Source organism: Globicephala melas, chromosome 1 (assembly GCF_963455315.2).
Source record: "Globicephala melas chromosome 1, mGloMel1.2, whole genome shotgun sequence".
NCBI lineage: Eukaryota > Metazoa > Chordata > Mammalia > Artiodactyla > Delphinidae > Globicephala > Globicephala melas.
This window is the reverse complement of record NC_083314.1, coordinates 187,638,834-187,656,862: the sequence shown is the minus strand read 5'-3', so window position 1 is coordinate 187,656,862 and position 18,029 is coordinate 187,638,834. Positions and strand designations below refer to the sequence as shown.

General features: G+C 57.2%; 1 protein-coding gene across 17 annotated transcripts in view; it reads right to left on the bottom strand.

Annotated features, from left to right (window-relative positions):
* Nucleotides 1-89: 89 nt before the first annotated feature.
* C1H1orf159 (chromosome 1 C1orf159 homolog) overlaps nt 90-18,029 on the bottom strand; it is a 28,271-nt gene continuing 10,331 nt past the window's right edge. For 2 of the 17 annotated variants that reach the window (XM_060284700.1, XM_060284683.1), the window contains exons 2-13: nt 9,966-10,016; nt 9,787-9,825; nt 9,612-9,700; nt 8,546-9,396; nt 8,195-8,358; nt 8,010-8,085; nt 5,342-5,428; nt 4,961-5,026; nt 3,183-3,317; nt 2,565-2,590; nt 2,420-2,450; nt 1,170-2,052 (exon numbers count right to left, since the gene is read on the bottom strand). In XM_060284700.1, coding sequence (XP_060140683.1) covers nt 1,646-2,052; nt 2,420-2,450; nt 2,565-2,590; nt 3,183-3,317; nt 4,961-5,026; nt 5,342-5,428; nt 8,010-8,085; nt 8,195-8,358; nt 8,546-9,224 — 1,671 coding nt within the window. In that variant the 5' untranslated portion in view covers nt 9,225-9,396; nt 9,612-9,700; nt 9,787-9,825; nt 9,966-10,016 and the 3' untranslated portion in view covers nt 1,170-1,645. Of the gene's footprint in view, nt 2,053-2,419; nt 2,451-2,564; nt 2,616-3,182; nt 3,318-4,960; nt 5,027-5,341; nt 5,429-8,009; nt 8,086-8,194; nt 8,359-8,545; nt 9,397-9,611; nt 9,701-9,786; nt 10,017-18,029 lie in introns of all 17 variants that reach the window. The other 15 variants (XM_030882269.2, XM_030882287.2, XM_060284716.1 and 12 more) reach the window with 14 other exon arrangements.

Here is an 18,029-nt window from a genome sequence, read left to right as displayed (position 1 = left end):
GAGGGCTCCCTGCCCTCCCCAGTGCGAGGCAGGGCTCGGCAGCAAGGCTCCACCCCTGCTGAGGAGCTGGTGAACCTTGGGCCGGCGAGAAGGGCCTGAGTGGTTTATTGACGCTGATTTCAGGTGGCCGCCCCTCTCAGCTGCCGGTCAGTCATCGTTCATGTCCTGGCGACCGAGCTTGTGTCCATAAACCACAAACACCGCAGTGGGAATCCCAGTGCAGAAAGCAGGAGGCTGGCCACACAGGCCCTGCCGTGGGCCCCGCGGATGTGGACCAGACACCGGAGGAGAAAACGTCAGTCCCCGTGGAGGCTCTGGGGAGGCCAGGCAGCACCCTGCCTGTGCTCAGTGGGCACCCCGACGCTCCCCCATTTCCACAGGAACCCGGAGCCGTCCCTCCGCAACCGGCCGAGGCAGGGAACACGGGCTGCTGCCTCGGGGCAGGGGCAGCGGGACAGGACTGCTGGCCAGGGCGGCCCTCGGCAGGTCCAGCGAGACAGCCAGTCCAGGCGGCAGTCACAGGTAAACGTGGCCCCGGGTTGACACGTCCCTGGGGGGTCTCGACCTCCAGCAGCTTCGGGGCAGTGTCCATCCCAAGGTGGATGAGGACCTCCAGTGCCTGGGGCCCAGGCGGGGTGCAGACGACGGCAGCGTGCCTCTTGGACTTCTATGCAAAGTGCTTTCTGCTTAAGCACAGGTAAGAGTCAGCAGGAGGCCAGGCGACTCACTCCCGCAGCGCCTGGAAGTGGGCAGCTGTGGCCATGCAGGACAGCCCTGCGGGCGCCTGAGCCCAGGGGCCGGTTTGCAGGCCCCAAACTGCCTGTGTGTGGATGCGGCCGGACCCCCCAAAGGCCTCGGCCTCACTGCTCTCAGAGGGGGTGCGGGGGGTCTGCCCACCATGGGCTCCAAGGTGGAGGGGCACCCGGGTCCTGCAGGTCGTCTCTCCCGAGGAGCCTGGACCCCACGCGGCCTGGTTCCCCGGCCCGGCTCAGGGCCAGAGGCTGGAGTGCTGCCCCGGGTCAGTCACGCTGAGCGGCTGTGTGCGCTGAGGAAGGCCTGCGGGCAGGCGGCTCTCACTCCACATCTGTGGCTAGAGAGGGACGAGCCAGGGCCGTGTGCAGGCCTGTCCTGAGGCCTCGCTGGGCAGCGCCCAGCCTTCGTGTGGGCCCCCCCTCAGCAGCACGCGGGGCTGTGGATGGGCCGCGGGATCAGACGTTGCTCACCCGGGCCTCCACGGAAGAGACGGCAGTGGGGCCCACGTCCCTGTCCGAGGGCCGCTCGCGCCGGACGTAGCGCGGCTTCCGCACTGAAACAGGGTCAGAGACAGGCGGGATCAGAGTGGGGCCTGGGGCGGCAGGGAGGGCCTGGGGTCGTGGGCCTCCCTGGGGCTCACGGGAGGGGGGCTGGAGCAGCCGCCAGGGAGGAAGCCCACCGGGCTCCAGCTCCCGGACACCTGGCGCCCCTCGGCCCGGGAGAGGGCCCGGCTCTCCCGAAACACAAAGGCACAGGTCATGTGATGCGCTGCAGGGTGGATGGTACCCCCCCCCCCAACTACAAACGCATGTCCACACCCTAAGGCCCAGAACCTGCGGGTGCAACCTTACTTGGAAAAATGGTCTCTGCAGATGTGATTATCTGATGGGCCCTAAATCCAGCGACCAGTGGCCTCGGGAGAGGGAGGGAGACACAGAGGGGAGAAGCCAGCGGAAGATGCAGCAGCGGCTGGAGGGATGCGGCCCCAAAAGCCCAGGGATGCCTGGAGCCCCAGAGGCTGGGAGAGGCAGGAAGGACCCACCCCAGAGCCTCCGGAGGGAGCAGGTGGCCTCCAGAACCGTGAGAGAAGACATTTCTGTTCTCCCGAGCCCCCGGCCGCCCCAGGAGACTGACGCAGGCACCTTGTGCTTGGACATGGCGCTGCTTTGGAGAGATCAGACAAGTGTCTCACTGGACAGGGCAGATCTCGCCTTGACCGAGGGACTTCTCTGTCCCCAAGGAGGAGGATGTCCTCACCTGTCCCCACTCCAGACCTCCACACGGTGGCAGGAACACGGTCTGGGGAAGAGGCAGGTGGCCTGTGTGACGTGACCTCTGTGCTCACAGGGTCAACTGTGACACAGCTACTGCTCAGGAGGGACCACGGGAGGGCCCCGTGCCGGCCACTGGCTCCCTGCTCAGGCAGAGCTGGGACCTGGTGGAGGGCTGAGGGTGGCAGGGCTGACCCCTGACCCGTATTGGGAACACCCCGCCCCCCTCGACAGACACAGCATCTCAGGAATAAAAGGAAAAAGGCACGAAAGCTGTGGATGATGAAGAGGGGCTTGGCCAGCACCCCTGCAGCGGCCATGGGCCTGGCGTTTTGAAATTCCCACGAGAGACGAGGCATCCCGACAGGGCGAGGGACAGGAAAGCACTGACGCACCTGAGGACGGAGGTGGGGGAATCATCGCGGCCTTGAAAAGGGGAAAAGGCACAGTGAGAACTGGAGACGGGATGGCCCCCAGCCCAGACACACAGACACCCAGACGCACACACACGGGGCCTCAGCCCACCTATCAGGTACTTACAGCTTCGCCAGGCTGCAGGCTGGGGGCTGTAGAGGAGAGCACAGGTGTCACCTGGAGGCCACACAGCTGCCTCAGCCTGGGGGGCCCTCAGCCTGGGCGGGGGTCCCTCAGCCTCGGGACAGGGGTCTCTCAGTCTGGGAGGGACCCTCAGCCTCTGCTGCTGGGCCCTCAGCTTGGGCAGGGGTCCACAGGCCTGAGGTGGGGGTCCATCAGCCTGAGGGTTCCACAAGCCTGCAGAGGGTCCCTGGCTCCAGGCTCACTCCAGTCCCTCACTCCCGTGCCCAGCGGTGCCCTCAGCCTGCCCGGCCCCATCTCCCACCACACTCCGGCGGTGTCCCGCCAGCGCTCTGGGACCAGCCGCCCCCACCCCCAGCTTCCCACCAGAGCAGACAAGCCGGCCTGCAGAGTGTCTGCCCCCGTCACCCTCCACACTGAGACCCCACGACATCCACCCAGAGCACTCCCAGGACGTGACCGCCCCTCTTATCCTCAGGCCCGAGAGCCACGTGACAACCCAGTCCCCTCCAGGGTGCCGCAGATGCGGCCTTGCACCGGACACCTGCATCTCGGCCCCAGCCCCGCTCCGTGCCCCCGGGCACACCCCGGCAGGAGGGGTACCTTTGTTTCTTCCATAGAAGACGTCAGGCAGCTTACTGGCACGCTTGAGGTAGAAGAATGCAGCCACGGAGAGGATGAGGCCCGAGCTGATGAGAAACGTTCCCAGGAAGAGGGAGGCTGCCACCTGGGGGCCCCCTGCAAGCGAGGTGAGGGCTGCCAGGGGTGCACACCTGGGCTCCCGCAGGGGCCAAGGGGTTCACACACAGGGGTGTGGGTCCCCCCTGCACTCGAACTGCCCAGGCCTCAGGTTCTCCGGGGCGTGGGCTGTCAAGACGTTCAGTGATCCTGGCCCCCGAGCCCCCCATCTCCTCCCTTGACACTCGGTGCAGACTCTGGGGCCCCCGTGGCCCTGGCGTGTGGATACACCCCACCTTGCCTCTCTGGAGCTGGTCAGCTGTCACCCGGGGTGGCCCTCCCAGCACCAAGATGCCTGCTGTCTTCACCTCCACAGGTCCAGGCGGGCCGGCGGGCGGATGCCCAGCTGGAGGCTCTGCGTTTAGGTGCCCGTGGGAAGCGCCTTTCTGACCCTGACACAGGCACAAGGCCGGCCACGCTAGAGCCTCAGGAGGGACGGGTTCCAGCTACACCACCCCAAACTTGCCAACTGGAAGCGGGCTCAACACTGGACTGCAGGGGCCTCATCTGCCACCCTCTGCTGCAAGGCCCAGGCCCACATCGCAAGAAGCTGGGGCTGTCCGGGCCCACCCTGCCCCAAACACTGCTGGTCGGCCCACGCCAGCACAAGGCCCCTTGCTTCCGGTCCTGAGACTCGCAGGGAAGGCCTGAGCCGTTGGTCTAGGTCAACGTGTCCTCTGCTGAAGGACCAGGATCTGGGGGGTCATGACCCCCATCGCAACCCAGTCACCTCAGAAGAGGTGGCTACACCCTGGGGCAGGTCCCGCACCGTGACTGCAGTGGTCACTGGTGGCCTGGGCACCACACTCCCGCAGCCTGGCCACTCCCTGTGGCTCGGCCAGCGTCTCAGGTACGACAGGACGCCTCGCAGCAGGAACAGGCGGGGTACCAGGGCGTCTCCCGTGTCTGCACCTGAGGACCAGGTGGTATGGAGGGCATGTCTGCCTGCCTACAGCGTCTCAGTCCCCTCCAAGACCTATGTCCTAGAAGAGCCACCGGGGACGGTGCAAGGGGACTTCAGATGCCCTCCCACCTTGGAGAACTGCACATCCTGAGCTCCCAGGGACCAAGGGGCCGGGGGGCCTCTGAGCCAGGCAAAGGGTTAAGACATGCAGCCCATTCAGAGGCACATGGGGGTCCACGCCAAGCGACCCCAGCCGCACCCACCCTTTTGTTTATTTATTTTTTGCGGTACACGGGCCTCTCACTGTTGGCGGCCTCTCCCGTTGCGGAGCACAGGCTCCGGACGCGCAGGCTCAGCGGCCATGGCTCACGGGCCCAGCCGCTCCGCGGCATGTGGGATCTTCCCGGACCAGGGCACGAACCCGTGTCCCCTGCATCGGCAGGCGGACTCTCAACCACTGCGCCACCAGGGAAGCCCAGCACCCACCCTTTTAAGTCAAGCCCAGCCCCTGACTTCAAAGCCGGCCGAGCTTCCATGCCGTCCGGGGTCCTGCTCCGTGACCAGGGCTGGGTCCCAGGGCTGGGTCCCGGTACAGAGCTCTTGTCTGGGGCGGAGCCTGCCCTTGACTGTGGACGTGGCCCTGCCGTGGCCAGCATCGGCGATTGGGTCTGCGCTGGGAATGGCTCTGATGGTGCCCTTGTGTCCCCCCGGGACTGGTCCGGTGAGCCGAGAGACTTACCAAAACTCGGCCGCCCAGGCATCCCCGTGCTCCTGTTCATGGGGAAGTGCGCGCCCCGGGCAGCGACTGCGGGGGAACAGACCAGTCAGTGCGGCTGGCTCCACAGGCCGCCCAGACCCACGTGAGGTCCTGGACCAGGCACAGGGGCCCCGCAGAGGACCCCTGGGGAGCCAGAGATGCAGCCCAAATGGGCCGGAAATGAGACATGGAGGTTGTCCTGGGGGGCAAGCGGACTCGGGGAGAGGGCTCCTGGGAGGTGTCCACCGAGGGACAGTGGCCCAGGTGTGGGGACAACAGCGAGAACCCCCACCCTTTCCTCCAGAACATGGAGGTGTGGACCCTTGGTGAGCAGCAGGCAGGGGGAGGGGCGGGGGGACATACAGCCTCTGCACTCGGAGCTGTTGTGAGTCCCGTTCCTGCAGCGGATGCAGCTGACGGTCCCGTCCTCGGCCCGGTGCCCGTAGCAGCCTGTGCCGGGAGACAGGAGGCTCGGCTCAAAGCAAGCCCACGCCAGCCGGCTGCCTTCGGGGAGCGCTATGCTTTGAGTTGTAAAACCACATTCATTCCAGGACGCTAGTTCACCCACTCTGGAGCTTGGATGGACTTCAGAACAAGAACCGCCTCCGCGGGAACCGCAGCCAGCCCTCTCTCGCACGGGCATTCCCACCGGCCCCTTGCCAGGCGCCTCGGAAAGGGCTGCAGAGGCCCGGATGGGGACCTGACACTGACAGGTGCCGAGTATACACGCTGGAGGGGACGAGAGGCGAGCCCCACCTCCCACATCCACCAGGGGCTGCAGCGCACTCCCACTCGGCCGCCACGAGGGACAAGGGGCGTCTGCGCCAGTGTGCTGCCGCCCGCCCCCCGCCCCCGGGCGGCCCAAGCACGCTCGACCCGCGTTCCTGCCCTGCCCAACGCCGCGGCCAGCGGCCTCCCCACAGCCTGCGGCCCGACCTGGGGCTGGGAGCTGTCCAGCGCGGGCCAGCCGGCGGTCTGCAGGCAGTCCACCTGGCCCACTGCACCCTTTAAGGGCAGAGATTGCGTCTTACACCTTTATTTCTTCTCAACACCCCGGCACGTAGCGCGGGCTGAGAGAACGTACTGGAGAAATATTGGTTGCAGGTGCTGGAGGCCGGCACAGACTTGACCAGCACGCAGTCTGCACACAAACGGGTCCCCTCAGAGGAAGGCCTTCCTGCTGTGACGCCAAGCGGATGGCAGGGTCTGAAGAGTGCCGGGGGCGCACGGGCTGAGCGCCGTGCCAGGAGGCCACGTCAGACCCAACGTGGGATCATACAAGTATCAGCAACAGGCCTTCGTTTCTCGTAAGACCAGGGCTTCTCTTCTGAAGTAGTTGGGCTCTTTCCCTTCACTCGGCATTTCTTGGGAGGGGCTGACCTCTGGGGGGGCTGATCGAGGAGGCCTAGGAACATGGGGTCCTGGGTACAGACCTGTCGCCAAGGCAACGATTCTCCCGAGAGCTCCCTCCGCCAGCCCCAAGGTACCTGGGCTCCTTGGTGAAGCCGCCAGGGCTGCTGGCCACAAGGAGGCCCTGCGCTGTGTGTGCAGGAACAAAGCACAGCTGGGGGCCAGGCCCAGTAACCAGATCTAAGGAGCGAAGGCTGACTTTGCTGAGCCTTAAAGCCCCTTGAAAAGCAGCGCAGGGCCTGGCTCACTGGGTTCCCTGCCTTGCCCAGTGAGTAAGGAAGGTCACCGCCCGGCAGGACCAGGGACCTCAGGAAGAGAGGAGTTCACGCAAACCTAGAGGTACTGCAGGCAAAGTCTGGAGCTGAGTCCTTGGCTCGGCCTCCTGGACTCAAGAGGCCCTGGGAAAAGGCCAGCAAAGCAGACTTCAAAAGCGCCTGGTGGTCAGTCGCTGTTGTGGCTAAATTTCCTTCAACAATCAGGCCAAGTTTAGTGAGGCTAGGCTTATTTGTAAGACAGTTAGTGTCACTGTGACTCTCTTTGGTAGAAAGCGGGCTGGCTGCGGAGAGAAGTGACCTTTCAGTAGGAAACTCTGATCTGCCTGATGGAGCAGATTCCAGTCCTGACCCGGGCCTCGAGGCCCAGCCGCCTGTAAACTGGACCGGGTGCTGAAATCTCCCAGTCTCCCCCACTGTCTGGCTCTGACTCTCCATACTAACGTTTCCGCTTCTCTCCCACCCTTCTGACCTGGGTATCACAAGGACCAGAACTGCCGTTTCCCAAAGCCCTGCAAACTGATGTGAACTTCAGGCAGTCACCTCGACAGGTTGCGGCAACGGCGGGCCACTGGGAAAGTTCCTGAGACTAGGGCTGCGTCGAGGGTCTCCACGCTGTCCCCGCCCCACCTACTGCCCACACACGGAGGTTTCACCGGTGGGAGCCCACCCACAATCCTCTTCCTGAGCTGAGTGTGCCGGGACGGGCTGTCCCAGGACTGAGGGCCAGTGAGACACGGGAGCTGGCGCTCATCTGGTTCCTTTCTGCTCGTTCCATCTGTCTCCCCTCCCCTTTGCCGACCTCCTATCCCACAACTTCTAACCCAAATCTCGCCACAGCTACCAACTTGGCTTTTAATATGTGAAACTTTCTGAAGGTAAAGTCTCAAGTGGGGAGGAGACAAACCCCATATGGGAGCTGCCCCCCGCCCCCCAACCGGGAGAAGACGGGAGTCGGGCGACCATGTTACAGTCATCCCCGTCTCCCTTCGGCTGCCCCAGTGTTTTAGCCACTTGCCCACAATCGCCTCCTTGTTCAACCTGCTGTGTAAGCGCTGATTCTGCCACTTACTTGGGACTCCACTGCCTCCCATGTCCTGTAAAACCTGTACACGTTTCTGTACTTTGCTGCTCCTGTCTTATGTCAGCTTACCTCAGGGCAGCTGAAACTCCCTGCGAGGGAAGAGGCAGTCTCACCCGCCCCCACCCCGCAGGCCTGGGGCCACCGTGTCCTCCTGGGGTCCTGCCCCCACCTCCCAGGACGAGGCCCCATCACGCTCGCTGCCTCTGCCCACCCCTCCGGCCCCTCCTTCCCGAGGCCATCTAGGCTTGCTCATGCCAAAGCTCACCTGGGCCACACAGGTTAGTGCCTGGGCAGGTGGCGTTGGTGTCCACCACGTCCACACAACACTTGGGCTGCTGGCCCTAGAGGGGAGATAGTGGTGAGTTTCCAGACCCTGCGGCCGGGCAGCTTGTGCGGGCCAGGCCCAGGGCGATATCCGCAGAGGGGCTCCCGGCAAGCTCACCCCAGCACCTGGGGCTCTGGCCTCTTGTAGTCAGCGTCCGGTGACTGTGCCTCGCTGACCCAGAGCAAGGTGAGGACGCACGGCCACACCGCACAGACGCTCCCTGGGACAGCACTTGGTGTCCGGCGAGCGTTTGGTGACTGAACCAACAACCGAAGTGTTGGGCTGGGACCTGCCAGGGCACATTCCGTGGCACCTGGACTCCCAAAGGCAGGAATCCCTCAGGGGATCCCTTGGGGCCCACCCAGAGATTCTGTTGGGGGTGGGCTGGAGCAGCCTGGTGGGCAGGGGGTGGTCCTCTCCTCCACTGCCCGCCCACCCTCCCCTTGGGGCCTCCCTGCAGCCCCTTCTTTTCTCACGGGGGTCTCCTGGGTCATGGGTAGAGCCGCCACCTCTCGCCTTGTGGGCCACAGGTGGGCACAGGGCAGGCATTTCAACCGTGGAGTTATTTATATTAGTCGCCACTTGCAGCTGGTGGCTTTGAAAATCAAAAGACGAAGCTGCTAAGAAAGGAAGCACATATGTTTCTGGGCAGTGGTGAAACAGGAAGGTAACTCCAGGCCCCCTCGGCCTCCCTAGTGAGAGGCCTGTGCAGCCCTCACAGCGCGTCTGCCCGCGCTCCCGACCAAACAGCCCACATTCCTGGACGCTCCTGCGATGCTTCTGCAAGTCTACAGGCACCTCCATCGGGGGTCCAGCTCGGCCCCCACAGAGGAAAGGCCAGGTCCACGCGCAGGAGTGGGCGCTGCGGGCACTGCACTCACAGACCAGGCGGCGGCAGGGGCCTCGGGAGGCGTCCGGGCAGCTCCGCTCCGTGCGCTCAGCCCAGCCGAGCTGGTTTCCCAGGACTAGCACGCTGTGATTTGCAAGGGGCACCTCAGGGCGGCTGAGGAATGGTGGGCGCATCCTGGACTCCAGGGGGCCGAGGCCAAGCCCGAGGGGGAAGCCTGGCCGTCCTGTCCCACCCAACCCGGCAGGGGCAGAGTGGCTGGAAGGCTCACCATCCTGGAGGACGAGCAGCTGGGTGTGTGCACACATGGCCGGGCACCTCCAGAAACCACAGCCTGGCACACCTGTGTCACCGGCTTGGGAGAGCCATGACCTGGCCGAGTCTGAGCCTGAAGTGGGCGTCTCTGTCCGCCCCACTAGCTGTGGCCAGTGCCAGTGGGGGCAGCTCTGTGGAGACCCTATTTCAGCTCCAGAAAGAGGTCTAGTTGGGCAGAGGGAAAGGAGGTTCTAGCAGGCAGAGTGGAGCGGGTGCCAGGGGCGGGGCTGTGCATCTGCTGCCCGCCCAGAGGCACAGGCCCCTCTGACCCTGGCAGTGGGCACGGCCAGCATCTCGGGGGCCGGGACAAGGGTGGCACCTAGAGGTGGAAGGGCGAGCCCCTGGGTGAAGAGCCCACGAGCCACGTGCTGGGTGCTCACCGCACTTCCTGAGGATCTACTGGCAACTTCCACCAGGAGGCTGGCCAGGAGGACGGCGCGCTGGAGCGCCATGTCCCGGAGCTCAGGGTCTGCGAGAGAGAGGGGTGCCGTGTGGCCACAGGCGACGCCTGGCAGGGCAGGGCACCGGGCGGGGGCCAGGGCGCAGGATGCTTACCTGGCCCTCCTGGAGGCCGGCAGACCCTCGGTCCGGGGCCTGCAAATCGAGGTGGATAGGTGAGGCCGTGCTGCTGGCCAAGCGCAGCCAAACCACGCCCGGGGCTCGGGGTCCAACTGGACTTTTCGTCAGGAACCCCCACGGCTCGGCCCACCCGGATCAGGATCTGATGGACTCACTTCCTCCTCCGCCAGTTTCCCACCGTTCGCTGCTGCTTCCAGGAAGAAGGACTGAGCAGAGAGGGTCTGGGTGAGCCAGTCCTGCCCCAGAGCTCGGACGGCCCTCCCACCCGCCATCTCATCCTGTCCTCATAAGACCCGAATTCGATTTCCAGTATTTTCACCCAGAGACGGAATGGCAAGGGTGCCTCTAGGGGGGCCAGGCTGGTCAGGACCCCTCGGTCTTAACAGTTTTGTGCCGTTGGCCCTGTTGTCATCACGGGGGGGTGTGTGGAAAACACCCAGCTGGGGCACTAAAAGCCGTGACACAGGCAGTACTGGGTGCAGGTGCCTCTGGCGGGTGATGGATCCAGAGAGCAAACAGACTGCAAGTAAACGTCCTAACGCTAAAACCACACGAAACGCGACAGCCCACGCGATTCAGCGCTCACGGTGCCACACTTCTAACGTAACCGGGGAAACACACCGGCCTGCACAACCCCGGAAGTAAATCGTGAGTCGGGTTTTTATTCTGAAAGGTGGGAACTACAATTATAATCTGTCCCAAACACATAAAAGTCACCTCTAAAAACACTTTTTTCTTAACAAAAACAGCTGCAGGGTGGAGCTGCGCGTGAGGGGGGCTGGTTCAGGTTCCACAGAGGGCGCGCTTGGGGCTGGGGGGCGAGAAGCCCCTCCGCCCACTGGCCCAGGGCCTGGGGGTCCCGGGCTGGGGTCTGTCCTGCCATTCGCTCTGTGCTGCCTTTAGTCCAGGCTGATGGAGCAGACGCCGCCCCCCACGTCAAGTCCCCCCATTAAAAACACCTGCTCTTGGGCTTCCCTGGTGGCGCAGTGGTTGAGAGTCCGCCTGCCGATGCAGGGGACGCGGGTTCGTGCCCCGGTCCGGGAGGATCCCACGTGCCGCGGAGCGGCTGGGCCCGTGGGCCATGGCCGCTGAGCCTGCGCGTCCGGAGCCTGTGCTCCGCGACGGGAGAGGCCACAGCGGTGAGAGGCCCGCGTACCGCAAAAACAAAAAGAACACCTGCTCTTTCCTGCGGCACCATCCCCTTTCTAGAATGTGAAATCCCCTCAGGTGGCAACTACTGGTGTCACAGCCGCATTGATACCTTTGATTCAGGAATCAGGTCTCAGTCGACACCTCTGTCTGCTACTCAGTGGACACGACTGAGTACGGTGTCCACACCGTGCGGCCCCTCCACGGCCCCCGCCTGCCCGGCCAAGCCCTGCCGCTGCATGTGGACGGTGTCTTCTGGAATTTCAGGAGAACGGACCACACTGTCCGCGCACCTTGTGTCGGGCTCCTGCCCTTCAGCATGGCCACAGCGATCTTCAGATTCCTCCATACTTTGCCCTCTCGTGGCTGAGTGGCATCCACTGCGAGGACACTTCCCTTGCCCGCTGCCTGCTGATGGCCATGTGGCTGCTTCCACGTTTTGGTGGCTAACGCTGCTGGGGGCGTTCTTGGGCCCGGTCCTGCACAGTCGCTTGCTTTCCTTCCTCTTGGGTAAATGCTTGGAAGCAGCAGGTCAAGGGGACTCTCTGGGAAGCTGCCCTGCTATTCTCGGGCAGCGGCCCCGTGTGCAGTGGCTGGCTCACCTGCTCTGGCCCTGCCAGCTAGTGGCCTCGCACCGGCGGCCGGGCAGCGGTTCTCCTGCTGTTCCAACCTGCGTTTCCCTGGCAACTAGCGACAGTCAGCACCTCTGTCCTGCTTGTCAGCCATTCACACATCTTACATCTCTCATAACGTGTCTGTTCACATCTTTGGGCCACGCTGTTCGGCTGGGCCATCTGTCTATTATTACGTGCTAACTCTTCATGTATTTTGTCAGATATATGTACTGTAAATATTTTCTCCCATTTTGTGACTTGTCTTTTCATTCTCTAACGGGTATCTTCAGAAGAGCAAATGTTTTCATTTTGGTAAAATCGAATGCATCCATTTTTTCTTTTATGGTTCTTGCTTTTTGCGTCCTAAGAAATCTCTGCCTTGACCTCAGGGTCATAAGGATTTCCTGTGTTTTCTTTGAGTTACTTTTGTGTCATGGTGTGAAGTAAAGATCAAGTTCATTTTTCTTCCCTATGTATATCCAGTTGTAGCACCATGTGTTAAAAAGGCTTTCCTTTTCATATTAAATTCTCTTGACATCCTTGTTGAAAATCCATTGTCTGTGTGTGGGTCTACTTCTGGACCTCCTATTCTGTTCCGTTCATCTGTGTGTCACCAGTACCACACAGTCTCAACTACTGAAGCTTTACAGAAAGTCTGAAGTCAGGCAGAGTGAAGCCCTGCTTTGTGTAATTGCTTTGGCAATTCCAGGTCACCTGCATTTCCATGTTTTAGAATCATCTTGTCAATTACTACAAAAAGCCTTCTGGAATCTTGACTGGGATAACTGACATTTTAACAATATTGAGTCTTCTAATCTACAAACATGCTCTCTCTCCATTTCTTCAAGTTGTCTTTGTTTATTTTTTAAAATATTTATTTGGCTGCGCCGGGTCTTAGTTGTGGCACGCGGGATCTTTTTTTAGTTGCGGCATGTGGGACGAGTTCCCTGACCAGGAATTGAACCCGGGCCCCCTGCACTGGGAGCACAGAGTCTTAGCCACTGGACCACCAGGGAAGTCCCTTCAAGTTGTCTTTAATTTCTCTCAGCAATGTTCTGTGGCTTTCAGTGAAGAGGCGCTCTTACACATCTTTTGTTAAACATATTACTAAATATTTTGTCTTTGGGTATTATTGTAAATCTAATTAACTCTCTAATTTCTCTTTTCTTTCTTTTTTTTGAACAACACTTGAATGACCTTTAATGTGCTTAGAACAAATCACTTTACAAAAAGCACGAACACTTTTAAAAACATAACTTTGGGGACTTCCCTGGTGGCGCAGTAGTTAAGAATCTGCCTGCCAATGCAGGGGACACGGGTTCGAGCCCTGGTCTGGGAAGATCCCACATGCCGCGGAGCAACTAAGCCCGTGAGCCGCAACTGCTGAGCCCGCATGCTGCAGCTACTGAAGCCCACACGCCTAGAGCCCGTGCTCTGCAACAAGAGAAGCCACCGCAGTAAGAAGCCCACGCATCACAACAAAGAGTAGCCCCTTCTCGCCGCAACTAGAGAAAGCCCACACGCAGCAATGAAGACCCAACACAGCCAAAAATAAACAAATTAATCTTTTTAAAAAGTAACTTTGGACACTACACAAATTAAAATAATAACAACACAGTCGCACGGTCTGATCCTCTAAAGTGGACTTTAGGAATCTCTGAGCAATTTACTAGAATTCTAAATGTTCATCCAATGAGCCTAGGTATGTTTCTACAGATCTGAACGTTGCTCTGAGAACAGGTGCTCAAAGACGAGTTCCCTCTGTCAATCCCCACAGTTTTCCAAGGTCAAGTCACCTGTGAACCCATCTGCAACCTCACTCCTTAAAAGTGTCCTATGAAATAAACCAGCAGGAAGTACTGGGCAGAAACTGATTCCCAGGAGACATACAGATAAGCAAGTCAAACATGAAACATTCTATTTGAAAGAGATAAAAAGCAAAGAAAGATGCACCAATACACGTCGTTCAAGGAATAGAAGTTTCTACTAAAAGGCAGAAGTTGCACAGCAGCAGTTACGACTTTTAATGGTATTTTGTTACATGGGAAGACATATCCTGCCATATACCTTGCAGGGAAACTTTCAAGAGGGGTCATGCCTAATCTATCCCATAAACTTAAAAATGGCCAAATCTGAAACTCACCAAGCCATTTTGGAGACGGGGAGCAGGGCCACAGGCGTTAGGTGCCGGCGTTTATGGCCATCAGGAGTCAGCGTTTTATTCACTAGCCCCTGGCTGAAGCACTCTACCCTTTACTAAAGGACTTCATCCTCTTGCTAAAAACCCACGCCATCAAATGTCCCCCTGTTCTAACCACAAAGCGGTCTGCAACGTAAGCCACCTGCTCCTCTGTTTTCCTTGAGGCCAGATTATCACCGGCCAGGACTTCTGTATAAGGACCTTCCCCACGCTTGAAGTGGTAATTAAGTCAACCGCAGGCCAAGCTCTTTAACGTTTTCTCTGTCGGGATTACTTCTCTGCGCCTGCTCTGCACCTCTCGGGCTGGGCAGCCCCGGATGTGCTAACTGTCCTAACAGAGGTATGTCCACAGGGTAACCTGAGCCAATGCTGACTGTCATGGTGACGCGACATCAGAAAGTTTGAAAAGCAGAGTGGGAACTGCAAACCCACGTGAACGGTTCAGGTTAAAACGGTCAAGTTCAGAGTAATACTGGCAGACAGGGAGGAAAACAGCGTGCGAAAAGATGGTCTAATTCACCTGCGTGAGTCGATCCCACTTGGTAAGGCGGTGGGACTAGAAGTGAAGAACGGAGAGGAACACTGAGGGGAAAGAGACCACAATGGAAAGCAACGGTAACTCAAGGTCAGAGGAACAGAAACACCTCAGTCTGTGCTCCTGCAAAATATTCACAGTGATCTTCCAACTCTCATGCTTAATAAGGTGTGTTGCCTCTGGAGTCCGTAGGAGGAAGTGGTGAAGGACGCAACATTTCAGAGGTTTTCCAGGGTAATTTCAAGCTCTGTAGCCCCAGCTCTCAGACAGCGGCAGTCTGATTCTACTATGTCTTGTCCTCCTCTTGAACTTTGTCCACGTGTCCCGCTTCTGGTGGTCCCTCCTCCTTCTTCCTTCAGCCTCCTCCTTCAGCGTGGCTGGTGCGGACCTCCGCCAGCCCCTCGCAGCAGCAGCGCCCCACCTCCACCGGCCCCCGCTGCCCGGGGACTGAGCCGTTCACTGGCTCGCAGTTCCCCCTTTCCAGACTCCCAGGGGCTGCGGTGGCCTCTAATTGCATTTCGTAACGGTTTGCTGTTAGTATACAAAAATACAAGTAAAATTTGCATATTAACCTTGAGTTCTGAGATTTTGCTAAATTCACTTAATAGTTCTAGCAGTTTTCACAGATTTCTTAGTGTCTTCTGTAGAATCGTGTCCTATGCAAATAAACACAGCTGTACACTACTTTGCTTAGAAACTTGTTTCAGGGCACAGCAGCTGGTCTCTGTTAGAGAATATGCACTTAGAAGGAACTTGTGTTCTGCTTCTGATGGGTGTGGCTTCCACAAATATCAATCAGCTCAAGATGCTTGGGAGCACTGTTCAGATCCTCTGTCTTTACTGATTTCTTTAGGTCTTTTGTTCTAATAACTGGTGAGAGAAAGATGCTAAAATTGCCTACTATGATTGCTTACTACTCCCTTTATTGGGTGCATTCATAATTGATGTTCTCCTGATGAAACAACCTCTTTATTAATGGAATTTCCTCGTTCTCTTTAGTAATACTCCGTATTGGGACTCTACCCTATCTGATATTAATATAGCCACTCCAGCCTTCTTGCGCTATTTGTATACATACACATTTTGCATTCACTTATTTTCAACCTGTGTTTTTGATATTTAAAGTGAATCTCCCACAGACGGCATGTAGTAGGGTCTTGCTTCTTTACGCATTCTGATAATCTCTACCTTTTACGTGGAGAGTTTAGTCCATTAACATTTAATTTAATTATCACCGTGGTTAGACTTAGGTCTACCATTTTATTATTTTTCTACTTGTTCCTTGGTTTTAATACATAAAAGACTTAATTTTTTGAGAGCAGTTTTGGGTTCACTGCTAAACGGAGCAGGAAGCAAGAGAATTCCCATACACCCCCTGCCCCCACACAAGCAGAGCCTCCCCCACTGTCAACATCCGGCCCCAGATAGGTACTCTGATGAACCTACACTGACACATCACTGCTGCCTCAAGTCCATATTTACATCAGGATCACTCTTGATGCTGGGCATTGGCAAATGTATAATGATGCTATGGTTGGATTTAAGGCTACCATTTTATTATTTGTTTTCTGCTGTCTCTCTGGTGTTTTATTTCTCTGTTCTCTCTTTCCTGTTTTCTCTTATATTATTTGAATATTTTTAAAAATCCCCTGTCAATTTATCTTTTGGTTCTTCAGTTATGAGTCTCTGCATTATTTTTACGGTTATCGCTCTAGGACTGCAACACACATCCCCACTGTTTCACAGCTTACTTAGAATCAATACTGCAGCACTTCAGGTAAAGGCAGAACCTGCAGGTCCACAGATCCCCTTCACTGTTCCTTATGCTACAGTTATCATACGTATTTCATCTGTATGCATTACAAACCCAAGACATGTTCTGATTTTTTCTTTAAATACGTATTTTAAAGAAAACGTTCCCCCCAGATATTTACCCTTTTTGATGCTCATCACTCACTCATAAAGACCTGAGTTTCACTCTGGTAGCATTTTCCTTCAGCCTGGAAAGACTTTCTTCAGCATGTCTGGCAGTACACAGATGATGGCAACAAATTCCATCAGTCTTCCTTCTTCTGAAAACATCTGTATTTAACACACACTCCTGGAGGGTTGACTATCTTTCTTCCAGAACTTTATAGATGCAGCTCCACTTGCCTTCTGATGATAAGTTCCTAGTCTTTGTGATGCTGTGTGTACGTAGTCTTGTTTTTCTCTGGCTGCCGTCAAGATTTTTAAAGTTAATCTTAAAGTTTTCAGTAATTTGAAAATGATGTGCCTGTTTATGGTTTTAGTCATATTCATCCTGTTTGGGACTCACTGAGCTTCTGAAATCTATAAATTTACGTTCTTCACCGTATTTGGAAAGAGTCTGATCATTGTTGTTCAAGTACTTCTCCTGCCCCACTGTGTCTCTCGCCTCCCCTCTGGGCTCCATAGTTACCCTGCGTGAGACACTTCACACTGCCCCATGAGTCCCTAGGGCTCTTCATGCTTTTCCCTCAATCATTTCCCCAGTTTTTCTTCAGACCAGATGATTTCTACCAATTTGTCTTTGAAGTCTGACTACTTCCTGTCATTTCCATTCTATTATGCCCATTCAGTGAATTTTTTATTTCAGGTGTTTACTTTCCAGTTCTAAAGTTTCCAACTGGCTTGTTTTGAAAAATATTTTCTACTCCTCTACCGAGATTTCCTATGTTTTTGTTCATTATGAGTGTATTTTCCTTTACCTCACTGAACACAGTTACTAAGCCAGCTGTGAGGTGCTTGTTTGACTATCCAACACCTGGGTCATAACACGATTGGCGTCTGTTGACTGTCTTTTCCCTGAGGATGGTTCACATCCCCCTGGCTCTTTGTATGTTGAGTACTTTCAGATTGTAACATGTATGTTGCAAATGTTATGCTGTAGAGACTCTGAATTCCATTATATTGCTCTGAAGAGAGTTTATGGTTTTGCTTTAGCAGGCGATTAATCTCATTAGATTCAAACTGCAAACTGTGTTGCTGTTGATTTTGTGGGAAGCGGTGGCCTCGCTCTCACTCCAGGTGGCTTCTCCCCATGCCCTGTGTGTGTGCACGGTTCAAGGCTCGGACAGAAATCTGAGCAGAGTTTATTCGCAGAATTCCGCGTTCCAGGATTTCTCCCCAGCAGCTGTGGATACCAGCTCCTCCCCTTAGTCTAACGAGGAAGCGCACGGTCTTTCCACCCAGAGTTTTAGCCACCACACCACCCCTGCAGTGACTGTGCAGCCCTCAGAGGAAAGATGTGCAAACAAGAGACACACTGTGTGCCGGCCACGCCTCTAAGTCTAAGCTGCCCTCAGGACCTGCCTGCTGTCCCCCCTTCCAGAGTCCTCAGGTAGCTGCTTTTCTACCTTGTCCCGGGATGATGATTGCCATCTACGGGAGAGTCATTTGTTGGAGCTGATTCTTCTATGCCGGAAATGACTCCACTGCATGGCTTTTCTATTCAGAAACCCAATGGTAGGCACAGAGGTCACTTGGAGAGAACTGCAGTGCCACCAGAGCCTCGTCTCCACTGGGCAGGAGTCGGCCTCAGGGAAGCAAATGGGGATGGATGCTAAAACACTCTTCTCGGTTAACAACGTGAATCCAGTTGCAAAAAGATAAATTTAAGATCATAAGTTAGGGCTTCCCTGGTGGCGCAGTGGTTGAGAGTCCGCCTGCCGATGCAGGGGACACGGGTTTGTGCCCCGGT